The sequence below is a fragment of the Daphnia magna genome, linkage group LG2, assembly GCF_020631705.1.
Source record: "Daphnia magna isolate NIES linkage group LG2, ASM2063170v1.1, whole genome shotgun sequence".
NCBI classification, from domain to species: domain Eukaryota; kingdom Metazoa; phylum Arthropoda; class Branchiopoda; order Diplostraca; family Daphniidae; genus Daphnia; species Daphnia magna.
Window position 1 is genome coordinate 5,555,296 of NC_059183.1, and position 24,415 is coordinate 5,579,710.

At 41.0% G+C, this 24,415-nt stretch overlaps 4 protein-coding genes and 1 long non-coding RNA gene across 6 annotated transcripts; 2 read left to right on the top strand and 3 right to left on the bottom strand.

Moving 5' to 3' along the window:
* Positions 1–532: 532 nt before the first annotated feature.
* Positions 533–8,806, bottom strand: LOC116915351 (plasma membrane calcium-transporting ATPase 2). Its single transcript, XM_045170359.1, has 18 exons — positions 8,600–8,806; positions 8,309–8,529; positions 7,229–7,417; positions 6,569–6,798; positions 6,372–6,507; positions 5,867–6,283; positions 5,605–5,807; positions 5,295–5,537; positions 4,993–5,234; positions 4,654–4,918; positions 4,390–4,569; positions 4,069–4,263; positions 3,600–4,005; positions 3,315–3,523; positions 3,081–3,232; positions 2,069–2,210; positions 1,788–1,971; positions 533–1,428 (listed from the first exon to the last, which is right to left on the bottom strand). The coding sequence occupies exons 2-18, from the start codon at positions 8,463–8,465 to the stop codon at positions 1,415–1,417; spliced, it is 3,564 nt and encodes a 1,187-aa protein (XP_045026294.1). The 5' UTR covers positions 8,466–8,529; positions 8,600–8,806; the 3' UTR covers positions 533–1,414.
* A 257-nt stretch (positions 8,807–9,063) lies between these two features.
* LOC116915419 (lysosomal aspartic protease) lies at positions 9,064–11,064 on the bottom strand. Its single transcript, XM_032920549.2, has 10 exons — positions 10,931–11,064; positions 10,711–10,837; positions 10,529–10,652; positions 10,372–10,442; positions 10,065–10,312; positions 9,877–10,002; positions 9,754–9,808; positions 9,583–9,684; positions 9,424–9,516; positions 9,064–9,335 (listed from the first exon to the last, which is right to left on the bottom strand). The coding sequence occupies exons 1-10, from the start codon at positions 10,987–10,989 to the stop codon at positions 9,168–9,170; spliced, it is 1,173 nt and encodes a 390-aa protein (XP_032776440.2). The 5' UTR covers positions 10,990–11,064; the 3' UTR covers positions 9,064–9,167.
* Positions 11,065–11,473: 409 nt separating this feature from the next.
* LOC116915408 (lysosomal aspartic protease) lies at positions 11,474–14,007 on the bottom strand. Of its 2 annotated transcripts, XM_032920527.2 has the most exons (12): positions 13,938–14,007; positions 13,788–13,880; positions 13,355–13,430; positions 13,095–13,224; positions 12,902–13,025; positions 12,764–12,834; positions 12,456–12,703; positions 12,268–12,393; positions 12,133–12,187; positions 11,971–12,072; positions 11,813–11,905; positions 11,474–11,733 (listed from the first exon to the last, which is right to left on the bottom strand). In XM_032920527.2, exons 1-12 carry the CDS (start codon positions 13,987–13,989, stop codon positions 11,560–11,562), a joined length of 1,344 nt encoding a protein of 447 aa, XP_032776418.2. In that variant the 5' UTR covers positions 13,990–14,007; the 3' UTR covers positions 11,474–11,559. The 2 variants fall into 2 exon arrangements, with proteins under 2 accessions (XP_032776418.2, XP_045026295.1); XM_045170360.1 differs by having other exon boundaries at positions 13,788–14,004.
* Positions 14,008–16,570: 2,563 nt separating this feature from the next.
* LOC116915594 lies at positions 16,571–17,601 on the top strand. Its single transcript, XR_006643886.1, has 3 exons — positions 16,571–16,863; positions 16,934–17,100; positions 17,170–17,601. It is a non-coding gene; the product is annotated as an uncharacterized LOC116915594 (long non-coding RNA).
* A 356-nt stretch (positions 17,602–17,957) lies between these two features.
* LOC116915434 (somatomedin-B and thrombospondin type-1 domain-containing protein) lies at positions 17,958–24,176 on the top strand. Its single transcript, XM_032920572.2, has 6 exons — positions 17,958–18,307; positions 20,390–20,500; positions 20,589–20,684; positions 23,252–23,381; positions 23,513–23,589; positions 23,679–24,176. Exons 1-6 carry the CDS (start codon positions 18,013–18,015, stop codon positions 23,891–23,893), a joined length of 924 nt encoding a protein of 307 aa, XP_032776463.1. The 5' UTR covers positions 17,958–18,012; the 3' UTR covers positions 23,894–24,176.
* Positions 24,177–24,415: the final 239 nt, after the last annotated feature.

Sequence of the window (24,415 nt, forward strand, 5' to 3'; positions counted from 1 at the left end):
TTCCGATTGAGTATGCGTAATGCAATATTGTGCCATCCTAGATTTCGGAGTGCCAAAAACTATGAAGTCCTCAATGACGGATGATAAACAGTAAAGTAAAAATGCTCACGTACCATCCAACGGCATTGCGGATCCACGGCCTGAACAACAGATGAATATGAGCCAATTTTTAATCTCACGAGTTGTAAAAAAAAAGGAAATCTGCATTGATCTACCTGTCCGAGGCGGTAGATGGTGAATGAATCCATTTAGGCTTTTGCGGATAGTCGGTCGCCCAATAGAATGCTGTAGTTGAAGCGACCAGATGGGCGTGCAGCAGCCAACAATAGTTCATAATTAAGCGGATTCTTGAAAAAGATTGAAAAAAGAAATAGCAGTTAGGCAATTAATGCAAATCCTGTAGTTGACAAAAAATAAAAAAATAAAATCAGAGACGTCGTCCCCATCGATTTCTTTGATTTCTATCTTTCATCCGTCGTCCGAAGATCTGATCTAGAAGAAAACAAAACAAAGGAGACGAATAACAAGAAACTATAATGAGAGCCGATTTGTATAAAGTAGAACGGAGTTGACAACGTAAGGCTTCCGCTTTGTTCTTTTGTATACTACGTATACACGAACCTCGCATTTCGATCCACTCTTTTCCAGCGAGAAAAACAAAATTATAGAAAGAGTAATAAAATAAGGAGAAAGGCGAATTCTGGGACACACTTTATGAAGATTGGATTTGAAAAAGCAATGGAAACAAATCTCGTCGAAGCAAAAAAAATTTAAAACACAAGAAGCAAGGACGTAAACAAAATGAAGCAGAGATTTCAATGGCACATTTACATAAGGAACAAAAAAGCAAACTTTAAGTGAAGGTTCTAGATGGAAATTAGAGCAGAACGGAACAGGATATTACGGCGAAGCGAAAGATGTAAAACTAAAATAATGAATAAGGTACAAGGGTCGGAAGGGACTAGGAAGTGAGAAAGGTACTTGCATACACACGGAAGTACTTAAAGGGATTCCCTATACGAACGAAATAAAACGATATGCAAGTGGTAGAGAGTGAGTACTTGCACGAATGAATTATTTAGCTACTTATTTCGTAAGTCCTTTTTTTTTTCTTTTCGCTTGAAGAGTATTAAATCACAAACCACCTGTTATGGTGCCCTCGCCATTTTTCTTTGCCCAAACGGCAGTTTCCATCTGCTTCCGGGTGGAAAGACGCTTAATGTCCATATGTGCACAAGTAATCCCGCTCACTGTTGCCAATGTCCGTTGCTCCCCGAGCGTTTAGCAAAGTCAGTTAAAGAGGCTTGCGACAAAATTATGGCCGTAGAAATGAACGGCTGTCGCTGTAACACCGCTGCCAGTAGTAGGTTGGTACCGCTCCAATAATGGCGGATCAACACTCTGTCAGGAGGCGTCAATGATGCACATCTACATCGTGATTTCCGTAACATGCATTTTGTGGTTCGGGTCGATTGTTTGTTTGGTGAGAGTAGAAAAAACAGCAAGGCACAAGATAAAAGAAAAAAACAAACATTAGAGTCGCTTTGGGAAAAACAAAATTACATAAATCCCAAAACACAGCACCACATGAAATTTCATTTGGATTCGCTTTACTCTATGTTGTATGATATAACTGCATATAACAAAAAACAAAGTGCAAATGGATGAAAGATCATCAGCGGTGACTTGAAAAATTGTTCCAGTCTTCGCACTACCCCGCTCCAAAACCAAAAGCAACCCCAACCAAAGAATTTGTGGGCGGCTTCAACCATTAAACGCACGCTCACCTGTCTCCGTTTGAAGTTGCGGCGAGGTTACCCTCAACAATGGCTCACCATCAACAGACGAGATATCCGAAAGCGGACGCACACCTAATTGAACCCTTGAACGCCGCAAACTGTGCATACTGTGTATGGACCGCCTCTCCTCCAGGTCCTCTTCTGCAGACTTGAAGGCTCTGATTACTCGCAGCTGCAAACGGCAACAACGAACAACGAAAAGAACAATACAGAATGAGTGAAAAATTTAAGATTCTATGCGAATCAACATTGGCTTAACAACGCATTACCTGTGCCTGAAGTCGTGTAAGACCACGGATCCAAAGGATCCGGCCTGGAGTCCGCACCTTCTCATCATCGGCCTCTATTTTATCTTCGGTGTGAGCGACCATTGCAATTGAAATGTCGCCAGGCTCTCCACGACTCCAACTCCTGATGTTCCAGTCAGTGAAATAAAGACATGCACAGGAAAAGGTTGAAACAAACAACATAAGAAAAAACTTGATTAGTTTTTAAAATGTTGATTAACGCGCAAACCCTATGAGTTTCAATACTAAACGAGGACCATGGCACACCCCACATCTTTCAACTGTTTCTTGCCGGCCTGGAGTTGGACATTTGGAAAGATTACGTTTTTTTCTACTTGAGTCGACACCTTCAACAGTTCCCAAATAAGCGTGAATCTGTAAACCACTCCCAAAATTGCTGACAAACTGGAGTAAAAACGCGTGCCAAGATGTGATCCCCACGTGTGATTCAGTGCATTTAAAATTGACCAAAACTGAGGTTTTCGAGATGTCGGATAGTCAATTGGGCTGTCAAGTACGTACAATCAGTTTGCCTAGCGTGAAATTAATAAAAATTCACGCTACCTTTTGTTTACAAAAATATATTACCGGGGACACTGGTAATGGTTTAAGTTCTCTGCTTAGAGGAGGGGAAAAACTAAATATAAAAAGGTAGTTAATAAATAACTAAAGATTGGCAGCTGAGTCCATGCCGTCAGTCAAATACATGGAACCACTTCGTCATCGGGCAGTTATTTTGTAAGAAGAATGCACTAAAAAACATTATTAAAGTCAATAAACCCCGGGAAAAGGGAGGGCAGTGGGAAAGGGTAGCTACGGTACTGATGCAAACTAAGGCAAGTCGACTTGGGAGAACCTTTCGTGATGTGCAATTTCGGCCGGCAAAGACCAGGATGTGTTTGTGTGTAAGGGATAATAGTTGAAAAATTGAAAGATTGAAAAGAATCAAGGGTGATTCAATGCACTTTTGGATTGAAAAAGAAAGTAGCCATACGAGAAGCACTTGGGTATCTTCTTGGTGGGAACCGTCGTCACCACTTGGCACCACACAAGAGTTCCTACGCCGAAAAAGATGCACCAAGCCCATTGGGCGATCGTAAGTGGGACTGTTGAAAACGCATGACCACCAAATTGCACAATAAGCACCTAGACACAACAAAAAATGTCCAATCCAATACCACAAAACCACTAAATAAGTAATAAAAACTGAGCTTGATTGTTTTCTCACCTGTGCACCCGCGGTAGCTATCCAGATGCAATAAAAAATGGGGTTTGTGAAAATGCCTTCGAAGACGTTACGCTGGCCGTGAATCTTTCTGGCGTTGATTTCGTTAAACAATGTCATCATCACGAAAGTGTTGAAGATGATGGTAAAATGCTGTGTGGGCTCGGAATCGGTTCTGTATCGACCCGAATCAATGTCCAAAAATTTCTCGCCTAAAAGACACAAAAGAATTCGATTCGTAAATTGAAAAATATCGACATCCAGTAATTTCAAAAGACAAATCATTACCGACGAATAAGAGAGTGAAAATGACTGTCAACTGGTATATGCCTTGTCCAATAATATTTTTTATCATAGTACGAGAGACGAGCGGTTTGGTGCGACCATAAGGTTTGCGCATAAGCAGGTCGGTGGTGGGCATTTCAGTGGCAAGAGCTAGAGAGGCTAACGTGTCCATGATGAGGTTGACCCATAACATCTGGACAGCTTTCAACGGAGAATCTTGAATAAAGCAAGCACCGAGGAAAGCAACAATGACGGCTACAATATTGACGGTCAACTGAAACTGCAAGAACTTGGCGATAGAGTCGTAAACGTTGCGACCCCACATAACGGCCTTAACGATACTACTAAAGTTGTCATCCGTCAAGATAATGTCGGACGCTTCTTTGGCCACATCCGTTCCAGCAATACCCTAAAAATATCATATTTTTAGAATAAAATGGATTTAAGCTTTAAGTTTCTTCAGCTACCATACCATTGCAAATCCGACATCAGCTTTCTTGAGAGCCGGGCCATCGTTAGTACCGTCTCCTGTCACTGCCACTACTTCTCGGTTACCGGATATCTTGCTGTCAATAATTCCCTTGACTAGATTGTATTTGTCCGTGGGTGATGAGCGGGCCAACACTCGTAGTTTGGGCCACACTTGATCAAGCAAGTGTTGTTGGACCTTGACGTTTTCCATCCACATCACAAAAAATAACCCGAAAATAAATAAAGACGCAAATGAACAACGGTTTAAGAACGAAGAATCATTAAGACCTGGAGTTGAATTTGTAACTAACGTAAAACAAACCTCGCCATTAGAGTCCCGAATGCGTTGATTAAATTCTTTGCCATCGATAATAACGTAGTCCATTCCGGGTGTGACGATACCGCACTTGATGGCGATGGATCGAGCCGTGTTCACGTTGTCACCTGTCACCATGCGCACAGTTATGCCCGCATGTTGGCACTGTCGAATGGCCTCTGGAACCTATTTAGTAACGTATCAGAAAAAATAAAAAACAATAAAAAAAAAAACAACATGTCAATCGTTTCTTTGAATTGGATTGCCTACCTCAGGTCGAATAGGATCTTCAATGCCGACAATGAGTATGCAGGTTAGATTATTAATGATTGCATCCTCATCATCCCAGTTGGGTTCGTTGTCGTAATGGACTTGGTTGATTTCGGCTTCGCCTGGTACAAAATCCCGGTATGCAACGGCGATTGTACGCAGACCATCGCACGCCATCGGCTCAATGACGTTTCGTACGAGTTCTTCCTGATTTTCATGAGAAAACTCCTCTAATTTCCCATTGGCGCCATAGATGAAGGCGCACCTTTTAAAATATAATGGAAAGGATACAAAATCAGCGTTATGGAATGTACGGACGCCAACACAATCTTATCTAACTTTTTCAGCACCATCTCAGATGCACCTTTGGTAAAGACGCGGTATCCGCCTCCTTCACGAGCAATGACGGTACTCATCGACTTGCGGCTCGAATTGAAGGTGTAGACGCGATGGAAAGATTCTTCTGGATGCTCGTCACGAATGGCCTGATAGGATCTTTTCAAATCCAGCACAAAACCGAGCAAAGCGCATTCCGTTTTATTGCCCACCTGCTTAATGGGTTCATTAGGTAACTCCCCATTCTGAAACGCAATGCAACAAGTAAGTTAGTGACATTCAATTTTCAAAAACATCAATTTTACCAAAATGCATGAGGTGTAAGCACTATTGATCGAGATGGCTTGAAGGGCAAGGTTGGCCACTTGTGGTGGAAGCGAGTCATAGTCCGGGATGGATTTGTAGTGTTGTCCTCCGACATAGCAGGCAACAACCGTCATCCTGTTTGTTGTCAGAGTTCCCGTTTTATCTGAACAGATTGTAGTTGCATTGCCCATCGTCTCGCAGGCAGCCAAATGCCGCACCAAGTTGTTGTCTAACATCATTTTCTGGAAAAGAGACAAAAGTAATAGTTGTCGTGGAGCTCTACAGTGAACATGGATAACTGTGTCATACTTTAACAGAGTACGCCAGAGATAGAGTTACGGCTAGGGGAAGACCCTCAGGGACGGCGACGACCAAAACGGTGACACCGATGATAAAAAACTTGACAAAGTTATTGAAATACTCGTTTTTCCATGGCTCGTGTTGGTAGATAAAAGTCTTTATACAAAAGGTCGTTATCAATATGATAACCGTTAATATGGCAACCGCTGAACCTTTAAAATGAAACAATCGTGAAAAATAACAATTATCAATACAAAAATTGTCCTCTTACCAGCATAACCAATTTGAATGGCCAGCTTTGTCAGTTTGGCTTGTAGAACAGATTTGTTTTTATGACTCGACCTTTTTTCCTCTACTGGAGCATCACTAGTTGGACCAACGGATGCATCCATTGCTTCCTGTTTGCTCGCCATGTTGTTTCCTCCATCCTCCGTATGGTGGCTGCTGCTGCTGACATTCCCCTCCTTACTAACTCCTGGACGTGTAAAAAATCGGTACATTGATACGGTACGGTCACATGCCAAGGCAGAGAAGTTTAGCCTTAGATTGTCACCTTTCTTCCGTTTTTTTGCGTCAGCTTTCTGGTCGTCAGCGGCAGCCCCTAACAAGGTAAAAATGATGCCAGCCTGGGAGTTGATGCCTACGGCCGTTATCAGCATCCGGCCACTACCTTCCATGACGTGAGTACCTAAAATAACAGTAAACACAAAATACTAAATTAGACAGCTGGAATGTCATTGTCACCGTTCACAACAAAATGGACACCCTAATGTTACCGGAAAGAAGCATTGGATCCGTCAATTCGCTTTTCTTGACATGATCCGATTCGCCCGTTAGCGATGACTCGTCCACCTTCAAATCGTTGCTCTGAATCAAAATGCCATCAGCCGGCAGCAAATCTCCATATTTCACCTGCGAAATTCACCGATGCTATTAATGGAAAAGGACTTTTATAAAATTTGAATATTTTTACTTGGCAGATGTCACCGACGACTATGTCGCCGACAAATATTTGGCTGCACTCGCCTCCGCGCAAAACGGCGAATTTGTGCTCGCCTTCGATCCGGTTCTGCAACCCACGGAATTGGCGCTCTTTGGTATAATCATTAAAGGCAGTAACCAAGACGACGACTATGACGGAAATAAGAATAGCCACGCCTTCGATCCACTCGTGATATTTGCTCTCCTCATGGCCGAGTTCATCTGCAAATCAGTGAGAAGGCAAGAAAATTAAAACAGACATAAACCCAACTGACGGGAGAAGGCAGGCATATTCCTTCCAACTACCAAGGATTTCAACGTTCTTCTAGCAATACATGAACTGGACAATGATTATTTCAAATCCGTCTCCAGCGCAGCAAGGATTTGTAAACGAGTGAATCTACGCATACAGATTTCATCTCGTCTGTCAGGCTACGGAAGATGAAGTGAGAATTTCAGAACAATTGAAACTAAGCTCGACTTCAACCATTAAAGTACAAGAATCGTTACTCAAATCGAATTTAATGCTCGACAAAATCCAATCGCCAAGCTCAAATTTACTGCCAAGCTTGCCTCTTCAGTCGATTTGATAAGCATTGAGTTTGCTTTCCTACTACAGACCTATCGAAATATTTATTTTAAACAAAATTACCGCCACTAGTGGAAGGTACGAATGATAATAGTAACGAGACGATAGCTGCGACTTCAAGGATGATGAGGGTGGCATCTTGCAACGCTTCCCACACCAATCTCCAGAAGGTCTTTGGCGACTTAGGTGGGATCGTGTTCGATCCGAATGTGTCCCGCCTATGTTCGATGTCCTTCGGCGAACCGGATAATCCTGTTAACAACAAATGGAAGACAACAAATTCATCAACAAACTGCGCAATATGTACGCGCAGAAAAAGGAAACGAAGAGGCAACGCCAGTCATCATGCAAACGTACAGTCCACTATTCCAATCAGACTTTTAACTTTCTTTTTAATGCATACGAAATTTAGATTGGTGTAAATCGCGCAGATTGCGATGCAACACCCACCCAACGAGAGGAGATGAGCAAAAGAAGACTATTACAGCCATTACAAGTGAAATGAAAGCTACGCGTTCAGTTGGTTATTTCGGATGTAAGAACAATCAAAGACACGGACAGAACTTAAATGGGTAAACAAGACTAGAGATAGCCAAAGTCTATATACGCTACCGAAAACACACATCAAATATGGGCTTTCGACGTTTGTTTTTCTTGGAGGATGTTAGTGTTAAGATATCTCAGGAATTTCAAAAGAAGCAGCAAGCGAATGAGCAAGACTAATACAAAAATTTTTAGCTTTTTTTTCGAGGGTGCCGTTAAAGTGCCATTGAAAACAAGATGCTTGCTTGGGGGACTTTAGGAGTCAGGGGAACTGTTGTCATTGTACAGCTGATGCCAACCTGAAGGCTTGTGCGATAAGAACTAACATTTCTCGAGGGAAAACCTTACCTTGAAACAAATGACGTTTCACAAAAACGAGAATTAATCCAAGCAGAAACAAAATGAAATAAGGGCGCGAAAAAAAAATTTGTTTGTTGGACCCCACATTTCTTTCGCGATATTTATTCCCAACATCAGCTTATTAAGGTAAACTAGGCCACTTTCACCAGATTCGATATTATTCTATCCATTTACAGGTGATTCTCAGCACACAAAATGAGAGCAATAAAAGAAATACTGACTATCAAAACCAATATTTACCTTCTGTGGGTGAAGTGTAGAGTTTTTTACACATCTGCTGCACTCCGCCATAATGACGTAACTGATCAACGGCCTCTTGACCTCGCAGTTCCATCACCTCGCGTAGCTGTTTTAGGGATATCCCATACTGAGCTGGCCTTCCATCCACAGACGCCATTTTGATACGTGGGACTTGCCCGAGATTCGTCTTCTCAGGTTAAAGGTTTGCATGCGTTGTCGACCTGTTCCCAGAGAAAATGTGTGTTACCAACACTAATTTTTACTTAACTAACTATTTGATCTAGGCTAAACCTGCAAAATAAATGCTGTATTCCTTTCAACAACACTTTCACATCACAAGATTCAGAGCCAAACTGACAAAAAATGGGTAGGCCTTGGCTGAGGGCGATCGCGAATGTATGAAAATAATGACGTTGCCAAATATAATGGAATGTTGCCTAATTCGAAGCAGCAAAACAGAAAATCAGAAAATCATAGAGCATATATGGCAGATTGGCAGTAGGGTGTTGCACTCCATCGTTTTGTTGTGTCTCGATCAAACAACCTTGATGAATCTATCACCTGCTGGTGGTTTTCGAATTTTATGAAAAACGTTAGTGGACGTTGACAAAATCTTAAATGATTAGCTTTAAAAAGATGTTGGTAATGATACTTAGGCTACTTTACATGCAAGCTACTGCAGATTTGTAATTTCGTGTATCTTGTTGAATTTCGGTGTTTTAACCAATTATGATTCAACAAAGAACGATTGCCAACACGTGCTATGTATGATTTATTTGTTTGCCAAAGTAATCCCACTTTTGCTATTTGTATCTGTTTTTACTATTACAGTGTTAAAAAAAACAAACAAGGAACACCACTAACGAGAAGTGGCGAGGCCAATTCGATCTAAACCGAAATCATAAATTGAATAATATTTGCCGATGAACATATCACCGAGTATCCACAAAGGTCCGGACGGTGGTGGGATGTCCAGCTCAATAAAACCGGAAATACAGGTACTGGAGTTGGTAGCCGGATCATCAACCTTTGTTTAAAATTATGAACTTAAGAATTTTCCGTCTCGTTTCATGACGTTAACAGTTAACCGTTAAACCAGGGCATTCTTTACGTACCTTAAGAATGTAATCTTTTCCCTCCAGGGTGTAAGGCAGCCCAGAAATGGTAATTGTAATGACAGGTAGATATGGAATACGAAGGCAACTTATCTGCAATGTAAAATCAAATTATTTTACAAAAAATATCTATTGTTTTCAATATGGAGGAACACATACGGCAGCCTCTCCGTTGATGATGGGAACTGCACCAATCAGCAAATTCAGAAGTCTTACTTCCTCCGATGGGCCGGCAATAACAGAAGTGCCCGTATCAGAAATCTAGATTTTATCGTAAATTACATGTAAAAATAAATGACACATTTTCCTATTTCCTGTTTAGATATGTACCATTTCACATCCGCCGGTGCAAAAAGAATATTCGGGCATTCCGTCAATATCGAGACTGTGGAATTGGCAAACAAGTTGCTTTACCACACGAAATTCAGATCATATTTCGAGAAATTAATTTACCCGTCGGCGTGGAATTGCCAATAAGCTTTACGTGTCACAGGAAGGTAGTTAATTTCCCCTTCATAATGTTCGGGATTTGATCCACCGAATACGATCTCACCGCCGTGCTCAGGATCGCTAGCATTTCTACCAAATTCGTTTGCCCGTTACGAACCAATTTTTGAAATTACGTCAAGATTCCCGTTTACCTGTTAATCCAAAACGAAAAGACAGGCTCCTCTACTAAACCCTGAGCCAACATGTTCTGGAACATTGGAACAACACCCTGGACGGCAATACTTGGATACGCCATGCCCAATATACCATCGAAATGGCCAGCGATAAAAACTGCTCCTGGCTCGTGAACTGCCTCTGCAAAAGTTTGATCGATGACCTGAACTCCGGCCACCCCAAGGATATCCGTCGATAGGAAACCATCCATGGCTCCAGTTCCATACTGTCAATATCCAATACTTTGTTTACATCTGATGTCTTGAATGGAAGAAAGACCTTTACCTGGATGCTAAACTCTGTTCCATTCGGCGTGTAGGTGGAGGACAGCGAAGAATTGTATTGATTGTGAACCTCTGAAAAAAAAAGCCACAATAATTATTTATTTAAAGAAATTTTATTAATTATAAGGCGCGGTTTCGATTGATCGCAATCGCCCTACTGCAAGCAAGATTTTCTTCGACGCACTGGCTTGAAGGAACCCATAAATTTGCGGATCCTGTGTCGAAAATGACGCTGAAACTTTGAGGTGGCGTTCCCAAAGTAATGGGACCAAAGTATTGGGCCTATTACAACAATAATGTGAGTCAAACTGTTTGTTGGGAATAATTCGGATGTTCCTACGTCTAAGTAATTTCCTAAATCTTCAGTTGTGAGGATTTTGCCGCTGTACCGTTTTCTCGTGCGTTCTATCGACCGTTCCACGGCATCCATCGAACTGCGTGCGGAAGGGTTCCGTTCTAGCGGAATGCTTTTTGGCGGACAACCCAAATGAACGCGATGATCAAGACAAAATAGGCTATAGGGAATTGAATGTGCTGCATTCGCTATAATTAACTCTTACCTAATGAGCTTCGCTGCGGCGCCGAGTCCGATTAAAGCGAATAAAACAAAAATCCTCATTCTTGTTAGAAATAAAGAAAATGTTGCGGTATTCCGCGTCTAAACAAGGGCGTTACTCGTCTGACGCTCAATCCCTGCAATCATTTTATTTTAACATTGGAATATCTCTTTATCAGTTAGACTTTAATGTTTGATTTATAGTTGTTTTTGTTTGCTGTAAATGCGCATTATAGTCACAATGATTTCATTTCATCGACCATGTTTGTATTTGCGATAGCTTTTCAAATACGCGCGTTTTATTTAAACAGCTGAAAGTAGGCCTAAACATCATTTGTGTTGTGAAAGTGTTGATGTCGTCCTCGAAAAACCCAAATTCGGGATGACTGCAATGGATCATTCGGGAGCGAACATTTCTTTTGTAAACAAGGAGGTGGGTGGTAGTACCTAATATCAGAATCACGTAGTTTTAACTCTGAGGCGGTTGCAAAAGATTGCAAATGATGAAGGTGACAGCAATAAGAATTGCAAGAAAAATGGCACAAAATGGGCTGATTTTTAGTTTATTATTCCATTATTGCACTGGAATGTAAGCTGAACAGGTAAACAGGCAAAGACATAAATTTCAACTGATTAGGCAATGACGGAAGTAGCGAGACCGACACGGTTCTCCCCAAAATCGTAAATTGAGTAAAACTTTCCAATAAAAACATCGCCCAAAATCCATAGGGGTCCAGTTGGTGGAGGGATATCCAATCCGATGAATCCGGACAGGCAGAAAGTTTCGTTGGTGTCAGGATCGATGACCTATAGATACAAAAGGAAAATGAAAATAATTTTAAAATTGTACGTGTTACCTAGCAAAATCTCGTGAAATTGAACTTACCGGGATAATGTAATCAACGCCTTCCAAGACGAAAGGAGTTCCTCCGATAGTGAAAGTCAATGGGGGCAAGTTGGGGACGGTGGCGCAATCAACCTGAACAAATTCGCAATGGATAAGTTCATTTCATCAACGAGAATATCACAAGAATATTTGCATACAATTCCTTCTCCTACGATGTTGACTTGAGCACCAATCAACTTGTGGAATAGAGCAATCTCTTCAGAGGGTCCAGCAATCAGGGAAGTTCCAGTGTCGGAGATCTAAAATTCAATTAGCAAACGTTTAACGAATAAGACGAGTGTACAACATTCGAAACTTACCATTTCACATCCTCCAACGCAGAAGGGATATTCATCAAACCCGTCAAGTAACACACTGCAATTTAAACGAGGAATTAATAATTGGATAAGCCCATATACAGTACGGTCTATAATACTGTCGGAGAACTTTCCTACCTATCAACGGCGAATTGCCAGTAGGCTTGGCGAGTTACAGGGATGTACGTAACTTCTCCGACGTAATGTTCCGGGTTGGTTCCACCGAAAAAGATTTCACCGCCGAGCTCTGGGTTGCTGAGGTTCCTGTTAACGATTTAGATATAAGAATTCGATTGGTCAATGTAAAACAAAGAATTAATTCCCACCTGTTGAGCCAGAAAGAGAAGACGGGTTCATCGACCAAACCCTGAGCGATCATGTTCTGGAACATGGGGACGACACCTTCAACAGAAATTCTTGGATAGGCCATGCCCAAAATGCCGTCGAATCTTCCGGCGACAAAGACAAGTCCAGGCTCTTCGACAGCTTCAGCAAATGTTTGATCAATTACCTCAGCTCCTGCGATGCCCAAAATATCGGTCGACAGGAATCCAGTCATGGCACCTGTTCCATACTATGAAATTGTGTTGGAATCATCACGTTCTTCCTCAAATTTGAATACAAGGAATTATACCTGGATGCTGAAATCGGTACCGTTCGGTTTGTAAGTGGTCGACAGCGAAGAGTTGTACTGATTGTGGTTCTCTATTTTGTTTTACAAGATCATATTTAATTTAATTGGAGTTCTAAATGTTAAAGACGTGTGTCTTACTGCATGCCAAATTGCTATCCGCGCATTCGCTTGATGGCACCCACAAATTGGCAGATCCAGTGTCGAAGATGATATCGAAATTTTGAGGTGGTGTACCAAGAGTTATCGGTCCGTAATACTGAGCCTGTAAGTTCAAAGAAAAATGGCTTAGTATTTTCTTCACCTATGCAGATTTTTGCATAGTATAACATACATCTTGATAATTGGTGAGTGGCTCCTGTCCGACCGCTTTTCCGCTGCCATATCGGCGTTGCATTTTCTCAATGGCAAGACCATGACCCTTCAATGTTCTACGGGCACTGGTCATCTGCTTCAATGGCACACTTTTAATAATAATTTAAAAAAATATTCAGTAAGTACGTTATTTACAGGTGGAAGAGAAAGTTTCAAAATTGTTCGAATTTAATTTTTTATACAATTATTTTTTTAAATCGTTGAGTATTAAATACATACGTAAGCCCTTTGCCGGCCGCGGCGAATCCGACCAGAGCTAGTAGCGATAAAACGATAGTGACCTTCATCCTTTTCTCTAAGTCGAGCCAACAATTTTAAAAAATGTTTTACTAAAAACGACATCCATTAAGATTACTTTGAAATTGAGGTAAAAGACATTCTTTAATGGATTTATGAATTACTTGAATTTTTCATCATAAGTGCTATATAGGTTTACTGAGAAAGCATTAGGAAAGATTCATTTTTTGTTGTCAATTTCACCTTTGAAAGTTTTTACATTTCACCGTATTTAATCAATTACGATATACAGCGCTTAACATTCCGCACTCACTTGCCAAAAGCTAGCGGAATTACGGTATTAAAAATTTCTAATAATTTCTGATCATTTGCATTTGTATAGTGAACGCAGAGAATAAAAAAGAAGCTTATTTACCTGTCGATAGCCAAAAGAGGATAGATAGGACTGAATACGTCCTCAGAGCTTTATTATTTCGGCCGCAAGATGATAAGACGAGACACAGCGACGCTATAGATATCCATTTTTCAATAATGTACAGGAGATGCAACGTTTTTTTTTTTTTACCCGATGCAATACGATAATAGCGGTGCACAAAGTTCATCGTGAGTCGCAGCATTGTAGGTTTTCATATTCGAGACTCGACTGTCAGTCCATATTTTTATCTGCCGTGTTTCACAAATGCGTTTATCAACACATTTTTGACTATGCCTTTTTGTTGATTTTCGGTCTGTCAAACCGCGCGTCAAAAGCGATAATAAAAATAAATCTTGCATTCTACTTGCGTCACGATTTTTGTCTCCATCCTGTTTCTATTTTTTACAGCTTGGTTGTTTTCAAATAAAAATCGAGCTGGAAACATTAGATCCAGAAATTGCACAGACTAACTGTAATGTTCCTCATTTTGGGAGTGGCCTAAAAAACTTACATTACATTTCTAAATGTTTCACGATTCTGTAAATGAATCAAGATTTAACGTGGCGGAAGCTATAAAAGGACTGATGGATAGTAGACAATGAACTGTAAGTCTAAAATAGATTAACAGCCATCAAGTTCCCGATTTACGAAGGATGCACCAGTGTTAAGTCATTCACTTTTACGGTGCTCAGCTGTTACGTTAGGATTACCTGATGTAGATCTATAGATTAAAAACACGTTTATCAGGGCTGCTTGTTTTATTTTAGTTCCAGCTGTCCACCTAATAAACAGAGGAAATAAACGAATCTTTCGTTCAACAGCAGGGCGTTCATACCTCGGCTACATATTCATCCCATCATGTGTTACAAAACAAATTGGGAAGGAAACAAACTATGGATTGCAGAAATTAAATAATAGCTAGCCTAGAAATGAATTATAAATTTCTTGATAGACTGATCAATTATTTCTATGCGTATCATTGCAAACTTCGTCCTCTAATCTGCCATATATCTAGGTCTATTTACGTTGACTAACAGCTATGGGTTCATAGGTCTTCAGGTTGCGTATACTTAACGTCCTCTCACGTGTTTGTTTTGTTACCACGTAATCCAGATTACAAGTCTAATACTGATAGAAAACATCACTTGGTTTCCCCCCAACGTATCGTTGTTTAAATGCTGCCCCGAATCTACTTTGATTTCAACTATACACTCGTCCACGACGACCCCATTTCAGTCCGTCGTCATGTACGTGCAGTTTCGTTCGACTATAATAAACGCACCTGCGGCGAGTACTAAAGTAGAAGACAAGGTAACGTCCAAAAAAAAAACATGGAGCTCATAAAAGTAAAAGTAAATTCAATACTAAAGAAAGGCTTTTTAAAAATCTTTCTGTGAACGCGACGCCCATCACGGACGAGTCATCAGACTATCCCTCAGGTGCACCGACGGATTCATGGCCATCGATGAGAGACTCTAGATACAATTCCATAGAATATACGTTACCTTCTAATATACAGACGGTGTCAAGAGCAAACATTTTCCTCGACATTTTACAACGTCTCGAGGATCGCCTTGAAAACGTTGCATTTATGCATTGCCGATTTCTCCGAATTATTACCTACCGTCGCTAATTATTGCGAGATTTTGAATAATCTCTTTCTATTTTTGGTCCAAGTAAATTTGAATTTAACAGAAATGGTCGTCGAGGAGATGCCGACCTTCTCTCTATAATTCAATCCAAGTCCTATTTTTGTGAGATTTCTTTTTACGATTTCGCTTCGGTCGCCGTCTCTGACGATGAAATGTGAATGGAACTGACAGAGACCTCCAAATGAATGTTGCGCTTCACGAGACAAGCATAAAAAAATAATTGAAAAAAAAAAAGCGCGCGATCATGCCGAATTTAAATACTCCCATCCAGAGCTGTGTATTAAACGAGCCTTAAGCCGCAGAGAAAGGCCTAAAAAAGAAACTAAGAAATCAAGAAAGATTATATAAAACAGAGAACGAATGACGAAGTAACGGATTTCAAATCTCCAACTTATTTCGTTCATTTAATAGTTCGACTTTATTTGGTTCTCAATCCGCTCTTGCAAGTTTGCCGTGGACAATATGCATCCATTAAATCCTCGAGATTCTGCGTTGCAAGTCTTATCAGGAATTAACAAAAAGATCAATGATTTGAAATCCTTGGCTGCCAGTGGAGCGTCTCAAATACGTGTGTGATGTATCCAACCGAAAATTTGCAAACGAGGCAGGATCACGTCACCAAATTTAAAATTTGAAAAGACGATAATCAAGTTTTTAAAAAATGAAAATTGCGGGCAAATAGAAACGAAATTTTCTTTTTATTATCACTCGTTGCCATTTGTAGACGTGGGAAAAAATCAATTCGAGTTTGGCTAATGAAATCAAACAAAACGTGAAGACTAGAGAATCAAAAAACCTAAGGGGATTCTAACGCAATTTTTCAAAGATACAGCCAATCTATAGAACAGGCTACGTGAAAAACCTATCGGATGCTGTACAGTTCTTTTCGTTCTATATGCACTGCGATCGATACGTAAAAGACTTGGGAGACTCTCACAAGCCGGATTATCATCAAGCGTCCGACGACACCAAGCCAGCACACGTGGTAATGAAATTCTCCTTTATTTGTCCTCTCTTCTTTTAATATATACTTATCATTTCTCTTTCCACGTCCCATTTCCTTCGTTTTCGCTTTCTCGTTTTAGGACGCTAGTCGCCTATCCCATTCCGTTTAAGTTCAATTTTCTCTACCGCCCGAAACGCCCTCATTAAACTACACCCCAAAAAAGGGAAAACATGTTGATAGCTAACATCGGCTCTATTTACACTCTATTCAGCAACGCTGTCTAATTCAGTAGATAGACGGAACGATTCAATGTAAAAAGGCATCACCATAGGAAGAGCTTTGGTGTACATGCAAGAGGATTTCATCTTGATAACACATTGGTCTCTCTCTTCTCAGCCAAATATTCTTTAGCACATTGACGGCATCGTGTATGCCTGATTGCAGACAAGCTGGCCGGCATCCATCTCCCTTTTCAGGGGTATCAATTCCGTTTGATTCAACTTGTAAATGCCATCACACGAATGAATTGATTTATTTTTTGTAAGCAGAGACGGCCTTCGCATCTTCTCTACATGGAAAGAGCCGACAGTGTAAAAAAAAAAGAAAGAAAAAAGATTCTGTCGTGTGTTAGGTTCTCAGTTGACCCGACCGCAAAGCCCCGATGTATTCCGGCAACCAGATCAGTAGCATCAGTAGTGCAGCTGTTAACAAATAGGTAACATGTGCCTATCCTTGTTGTATGAGACGCAATCAAAGCAGGTGATCAAACGCTCTTTTTTCTCAGAGAAAAAAAAAAATTATTTGGACATTGAAATATCCTCTACCCCGGCTCCGTTGGCTCAGGTTTGATTGGAATGTGTGATGGGCTTCGAGTTCGAAACTCAGCCTCCCCATTTATTTTTTTTTCTTGTATCCTGTCTAAATGGGATGCCCGGCGATATGCTCACAGGCACCTAAACAACATATAAATGTAAAGTGTGTTTATACGATATATTTCGATGATAAAAAGCAAATCCCAGCTCGAGGAATGAAAAATAAATAGAAACATTGACAGTCATAAACAGAAGATGATACTCTCGAACGCCATGGAACAAAAAAAAAATATGAATGTCCTTTTTGTTTGTATTCAACCCACATCGGAAAATTTTTTTTCAACCCTATCGATAGATCAAAAAACACCAGCCATCACCGAAACGAAAGAGATGCACGGAGGAAATATGTGAATGCCTGCGCGCGCGCGCGCGCAGAGGAAATGAAGTGCGGTCCAGGTTCATCACGTATTCCGTTTGGACTTTTTAGAGGGCGGGCAAATAAACCAAAAAACAAAACAAAAAAAAACCGTCTCTTGTGTGTGTGTTTTTCGAAGAGGGGTGGTTAGAAAGGTGACTAGAAATGAGAAAGAAAAACGAAAAGAGCTGATGGATTGACGGAGGGGGGATGGTTCTTATTTTTGTGGGCTGAAGAAGCTCGAAGAAAAAAAAAAAAAAAGAGAGTCAAGGAGACGAAGGGAGGAGGCAAGCCAAATAAAATAAAAAGGAGGGGTTGGGTATATGACTGGACCGTGTGGCCCAGTCCGTCAGTGTAAGCTTCTATGCTCCAGTCGCACTAGCGCCGAGACGGTGGGCAGATGTACACAGACATCCATTTGAACCGGAAAACAAGTTGGAGGATGATGTCGTCGATGGCCAACGCCGCCCGAGTGGGCAAAGTTATTTTGCTCTTGTTTCTCGTTCGTCCAGCTCACAGCCTGGGCAGTTGCAAGGAAGCTGGATTGTGTTGCACGGGACGCGACGCCAGTTGCGTCGTCCAGAAAACACCCCAAAACGCCATCATCGAAGATCTGCGTGACACGCCGTGTTATTGCGATCACGCGTGTCTCAAGTTGAACGACTGCTGTCCCGATTATCGCCAGACGTGTGGAGGTAAACATCCCCGTTCCATCATTCATTTTGTTTTGTTTTCCAGCTATTTGTTTTTATTGTTCAATTTCACGGACATTGAAATCGAGGCCAACGACAGTAGCAAGAAAAATGGCAAAGAGAGAACGGAAATGTCGGTAGAACAATTGAAGGACGAAATGCGGTCGGTGGGAAATACAAAATCACACGGCGAGTTGTGTGGCTAGGTGTGTAATTGGGTGGATCTAATAACATCGATTTGATCGTCACGGTCTTCCGGCCACGGCCAAAGAAACACGACACGCTAGCAAATAGCTTTATGACTTTTTAGTGGCGCTGCTGTATATATCGAGGACGACGAATCATCGTAATCAACGGAGCGGAGACAATCAACTTCTGGTCGATAATTGGTCGCTAAATGCGGGAAAGAGGAAAATTCAAACGACTTGATAACTTGAAGGTCTTTTTCGACATATTTCCATATCAATTTCGAACGCTCAGTATTGAAAATTCATTCAACGCTACGATTAGGAAATGCCGATACATCAAACAGATTAAAACGAAGTCTCGTAAAAAGGCTATTTCCACCAGTTAAAGTGGATGAGAAATTGTAAAAATCCGTTTAACTGATGGGTTCGGCAGTTCTCATGCAGAAATATGCGTTCTACTCTTCACAAACAATCGTTTTCTTTTTCTCTGTATACCGTCGTTTAAACGGTTGTCCTCGAGGACCTGCATAGCTTTTGTTTCATATCCATAAATCACCTGACATTTTTATTTCACTTGACCGACCTGAATTCTTTTTCTCCTTTTGTCTTTTGCATTTTGCCGGCTCTTTTTTCTTTTTAGTACGCGTATCTTTTTCAATTGTTTTCTCTCTTTTTCCGAGGCAATGGAAAGGGGGAATGTTGTCGCAACGGAATGTTCGCTGCATCCTCGTTTTTGACCTCCCCTCTCGGTTGCCTTTCTCCAGGATTGCCCCCTCAAAACTATGTACATATATTGGCATTTTCATCGTTCATGGTGAAATTGCATTTGTATAAAGCAGTTGCATATACAGCAGCCATGTTTTCATCGTTGTTACGGTTACCGGTGTACGTAACATCATCCAATAACGGAGAGTTGTTGTTCGATTCCGTCTAGTGATCTATTGGCTGTTCGTCCCTTTCGAGGGTTATACAGAGTATCAATGGCATTTTACATATATATATATTCGATGTGTGTCCGCATCCCTCGCGTGTGTGTATCACTAAAAAAGAAACCGGTTGCTGGTTTGGGGCCCTTTTCGGATAGAGCGAAAGATAAAGATGCGGAAGAAGAACGGCCACGGTACAAGGGGGGTCGGGTCCGTTGAAATCAACCCCCACCGAGAAGACTTTTTTTTTTTTTCCTTGTTCTTGTGATTTGTTTTTTTTTTTTTTCCTTACATTTTCTTGTATAGTATCTTATATTTTACAAGCTTTTCTCCGTCTCGTCAACTTGAATTTATTTCTTCTCCCCTCTGATGCTATGTGTTTCCCTATATCGTTCTCACGTCAACACTGGACCGTATCCTCCCTTCAACATCGTACAATTCGGGCTTTTCGAATAATAAGCGATTCACATTTTTTTCTTCTACTGTTTTTATCTTTTTCGTGGGGGGGGGGGATTCGTATTTAGACGAAATGTCTTGCTGTAGTAATTTGGGGAAGTTGCTCTTTATTTTCGTCAGTAGAAAGTAAGAGAAAATTAGAGGGGTTTGGGGTATGGCCAAACTACAAGGAAAAAAAACCAACGGATGTATAGGAGGGGCTGATCTTACAACTTGGGGCATTGATAAACACCCAACACAACTTTGCTTTTCTTGCTGGCCGCCTTTGCTCACACGTTCGCCCCTGGAACTGCGGTGTTTTCAACATCTCCGTCGCCACTGGCGTATTTTGGGTCTTAATTTGATTCCATCCCTCTTGCCACTTGTTTTCTTTCTTTCCTTCAACAAGACTCTAATAAATAAAAACAAAATCCAAAGTTTCCCAAAAATTATCATTTCCCTCCCATTTCGTGAAATAGGTCAGACTTCATCACTATGTAACCGAATAATGATATTCATTTGTTTTAAACCTATAGTGCAAGACTGCCAAGTATCAGAATGGGGACCGTGGTCAGAATGCGACAACCAATGCGGTTCCGGCAGCCAAGAACGTACGCGAGTTATCGCGATGGAACCCAGTCGTGGCGGTAATCGATTCTTAAGCCAATTTAAAATATTCTAATTGATGATCATCAATTTTTTTTTTTTTTCGATTTTTAACGGTAATAAAAACAGGTAAGAGTTGCCCGCCGACCCTTCAGAAAAGAGGCTGCCAAGGAACGTCGCAATGCGGGACTAACAAATCGACCCACCACAAAGCCGCTTTGAAAGGTAAACAAAAAAAACAAACGAATCAATTGCTAGTTGATAGTACGGGTAAAAGAACGTCTAAATATAGGGTCTATATAACATTAGATCACTAGCGAGAACGTGATAGTTGCTAAGCGAAGCTCGGCATCATTTCTCGGTCCTCGTTATTTGCTTCCGCTCTCATCCGCCTGCCATGTCGAGTATACTGAGCCTATTTTGGAGTTTCACTGATATACTTCAATTTGTATTTTTTTTTTTTTCAAAATACTCTAGAGTAAGGTTGTGGGGGACTATTTCGGACAAAACGAGGGGTTGAATCACGATTTTCACGATTGCTAGAGAAAAGCAGTTGATCGATACAGCTAACAGGGCGCTCTCTCTTATCCCGACGAGATAATTGGGCGGAATGATGCGCTGGCGTTCAAGAGAACAATGATGACGTAAACCGTGTGTGTTCCAGACATAGAACAACGTCTGACAATCTACCGCGCAGCAGACGTCGGTGTTTCTTGAAAACTATGATCCAAACAAACCGGAACATGTCTTTGTAATCGTTGTAACACTAGCACCACCTAGAAGCTGATCTCTTTTTACTTTGCAGTCTGAAGTATAAAACAGTATTAGCTTGACTATATAGATAGGGGCGTGGGATCCGCTGCGCTTTCTAACATTCTACTTTAGGACGATAGTAATTGGACTGGGAACAATCGGATGCGCAGCGTTGCTGATGTCGCTCTTCGTGTCAACGCTCTACTGCCCTCTTCGTTCCGGGCTGGCTTGAGCAAGAAGGATGGTCTGATGATCTATGAGCACAGCGCATAGAGCCTATTATCTAGCGTATGATGCAAAAAGAATTCGTCATTTTCTCATCGACATTTATATACTCGCCGGAAGAGTCATTATTTTTTGACCGTGTATACGGAGCTGCTGGTCCGCAGAAGTCCATAGAAATGTGCATGCGTTAAGTCTACCGTCTATTGGCATAAAATGGAGATGAAAGCTAATGATGGGGGTCATGGTCACCTATACATAGGATAAAATGGAAAATAACAGCAGTTGCATAGCTCAGAAATGACGAAGCAATGACCTACTGACACAAACTCGGAATGCCCCTATATACACACCCTGGGTCGCAAAGGGCATCGTAAAAATAAAAAAATTCCAGTTAGAATATATCACGAAAGTAGCCCAAAACCGTACGGCCCTCGAGGCCTCCAATACAATTTTTTTTTATTGCCCATTCAAAAATGAATATGCCTTTTGTCTATACAATATTTACAAGCCTTTTTTTTCTTTTTCTTTTCTGGCAATGAGTGCCGAATAAGGAGAGGGGCTATTGTACAGGAGGGTTATTTGGGTGCGATGATATAAAATTTAAATTTGATAAGAAATCCCAAAAACAGAAAGATCCTTTCCAATTCTCAATTTCATTGTCTACGTCTTTTGTTAGATTGTTCCTTTGCATTTGATCAAAGATAAAAGAATCCCGTCCATTGTATTTAACAATGAAAAGCTCATAGCGCCCGATTGATATTTAAGAAATTATCATTCGATCAAGGAAGTAAACAAGAAAAAGAGAATTCCCGTCTTTTGTCGTCTCTATCTCCTTTTCTTATCAAATTATGCTCAGAATAATAAATTCCAATTGGAATGTATTATACGACTTTAGATCTTCTGTAAACAACGTCCAAAAGTTTTCCGTTTTCTCTTCAGCCGGATTCTTGTTGTCTCTGTTGTTTACAGCAAAGAAACCCAGCAGGTGAACTCCCAACTTTTTTTGTTGTTCTTCTAGCGATCTCCCGCCGTCTTTGACGAGTCGCTTCTCTTAACTTGTCGGATAACATCCACACGTAACCGTTTAGAAAGGGTTGCGCAGTGGGGCAACTCGATCCATCACATCTTTTCAACGCATTTCCGCGTTCCATCAACTTATTGCGTACATATACATGAATGTGTATTTACTCTTTGCTCGTATGGATTTTATATGTAATACGGAGAGAAAACAGACGTTAATACCTACACAAAATGACACACTCGTGCGAGTGTTATCCTACAGGTAATTTAATTGAAGTGCAACACGCACGGAGATGAGCATCAGCCCTCGCTGCAGGTGTGTGTTACTATTATATAGGCCTATACAGTTAACGGGATTATGCCCGTATTTTTCCTTCATATTCTTAGCTTGTATAAACACGCGATTTCATTCCACAAACGTTGGAACGGGATACTGTCCATATAATATGTGTATATTACATTTCTCCGCCATTCAACTGGCCTACTCTTTTGTGTTTGGCTATTTTCTGTTTTGGTAAGTTAATATATTCGACTGTGACGGATGCACTGTCATAGTTGAAAACAATGCGTCAACGTTGGGCCAGAAGAAAACGCGAGAAAGAAACGTGTTCCGGTTCATTTTACCAAACACACTGTACACCTTAGAATATGGACAAATGGTGGGGTCGGAAAAGAAAGGAAATTTTGGGTCAGCACATCAGTTAATCATTTACGCTCTGCGGATGTATTTCTCGACCCATTTCGCTCAATGTCTTTGTATACTGTTCACTAACTTGCATTCTCGTCACGAACAGAGATGGCCATGCTGCTGCCAGCTTCGTTTGGTGCCAGTCGTCGGATGAACGATAGCCACGACATCCGCAAGAATCTCCGCTTCCGCAACGCCGAGCTAGCCCAGGAGCATTCGGAAGACTCCACCAACGAGTGAGGAACCAATGTGTTAAGAGAACTCTTTTCTATGCAAAACATTACGATTAGCTATAGCCTACAACCTATGCATATTTACGACATGCTAAATATCCATAAAATCCAACGGTTTTTGCTGCATTATTCAGTTACTGCGTGACTTTCGAGCTAACCAAAGTATCCAAGGCCTGCCATAAAGAGAAAGTCTTCAACTCTTTGCTTGACGGTAATTCAATTATTGTTGCTATCCTCTAAGATCATGAAAATCAGAATCTCGTTTTCGTCTGGATTGTTATTGATTTTGATGCTGTGCAGGTGGCGTCGTTTGCGTCCGATGCGAACACAGGGCTACCCGTGACTACCTGGGCGGTCGTTGCGGTGGTCACGGTGTGCCAGGTAGAATTACCCGATGGACTTCATTAACTAACGTTGAATGCCATGGCAAATGGCTCAGACGTCCGGATGAATCGCAGGAGGTTTCCAGTTCGACTTGTTCGTGCACAGAAGACGCCCTTTTAATTTTCGTTTAGCTCAAAAACATGAAAAAGAAAGGGGTCATCGCATAAAAACGAAAAGATTTTAATAATTTTTTTTTAAACAAAATTTTCTTAAATTTGTTACGCTACCACATTAATTATTTCTAATTTTTTTCGAACGTTCAATCTCCGTCTTTTTGTTTTTACTAACGATGTTTGACTGTAAGAGTGGCTTAAAGGAAGGAAGAAAGGAAAATAAGTTACTGTCGACCCACCCATCCGAGTTAAATGTGAGTGTGAAAATACACAGGAAGGGAAACATTTCCATAGAAACGGCTATGCCACTTCATCGTTTTACTAGTCTGTCTATACATAGTGGAACTGGTCGAAACGATTTGTAGGCCTCTATACCTGAACCTCCCGAAACACGTCGATAGCCATCGAATAACTTGTATTAATATTTGTCAAGAGTTCATCCAAGTCAGCCATCAAGTATACGATCCGATAGCTAAAGCAGATGGCATCAGATTGTGTTGGCATCGTAAAAAAATGTTGCTGAGGTTAACTAAGTTTCTG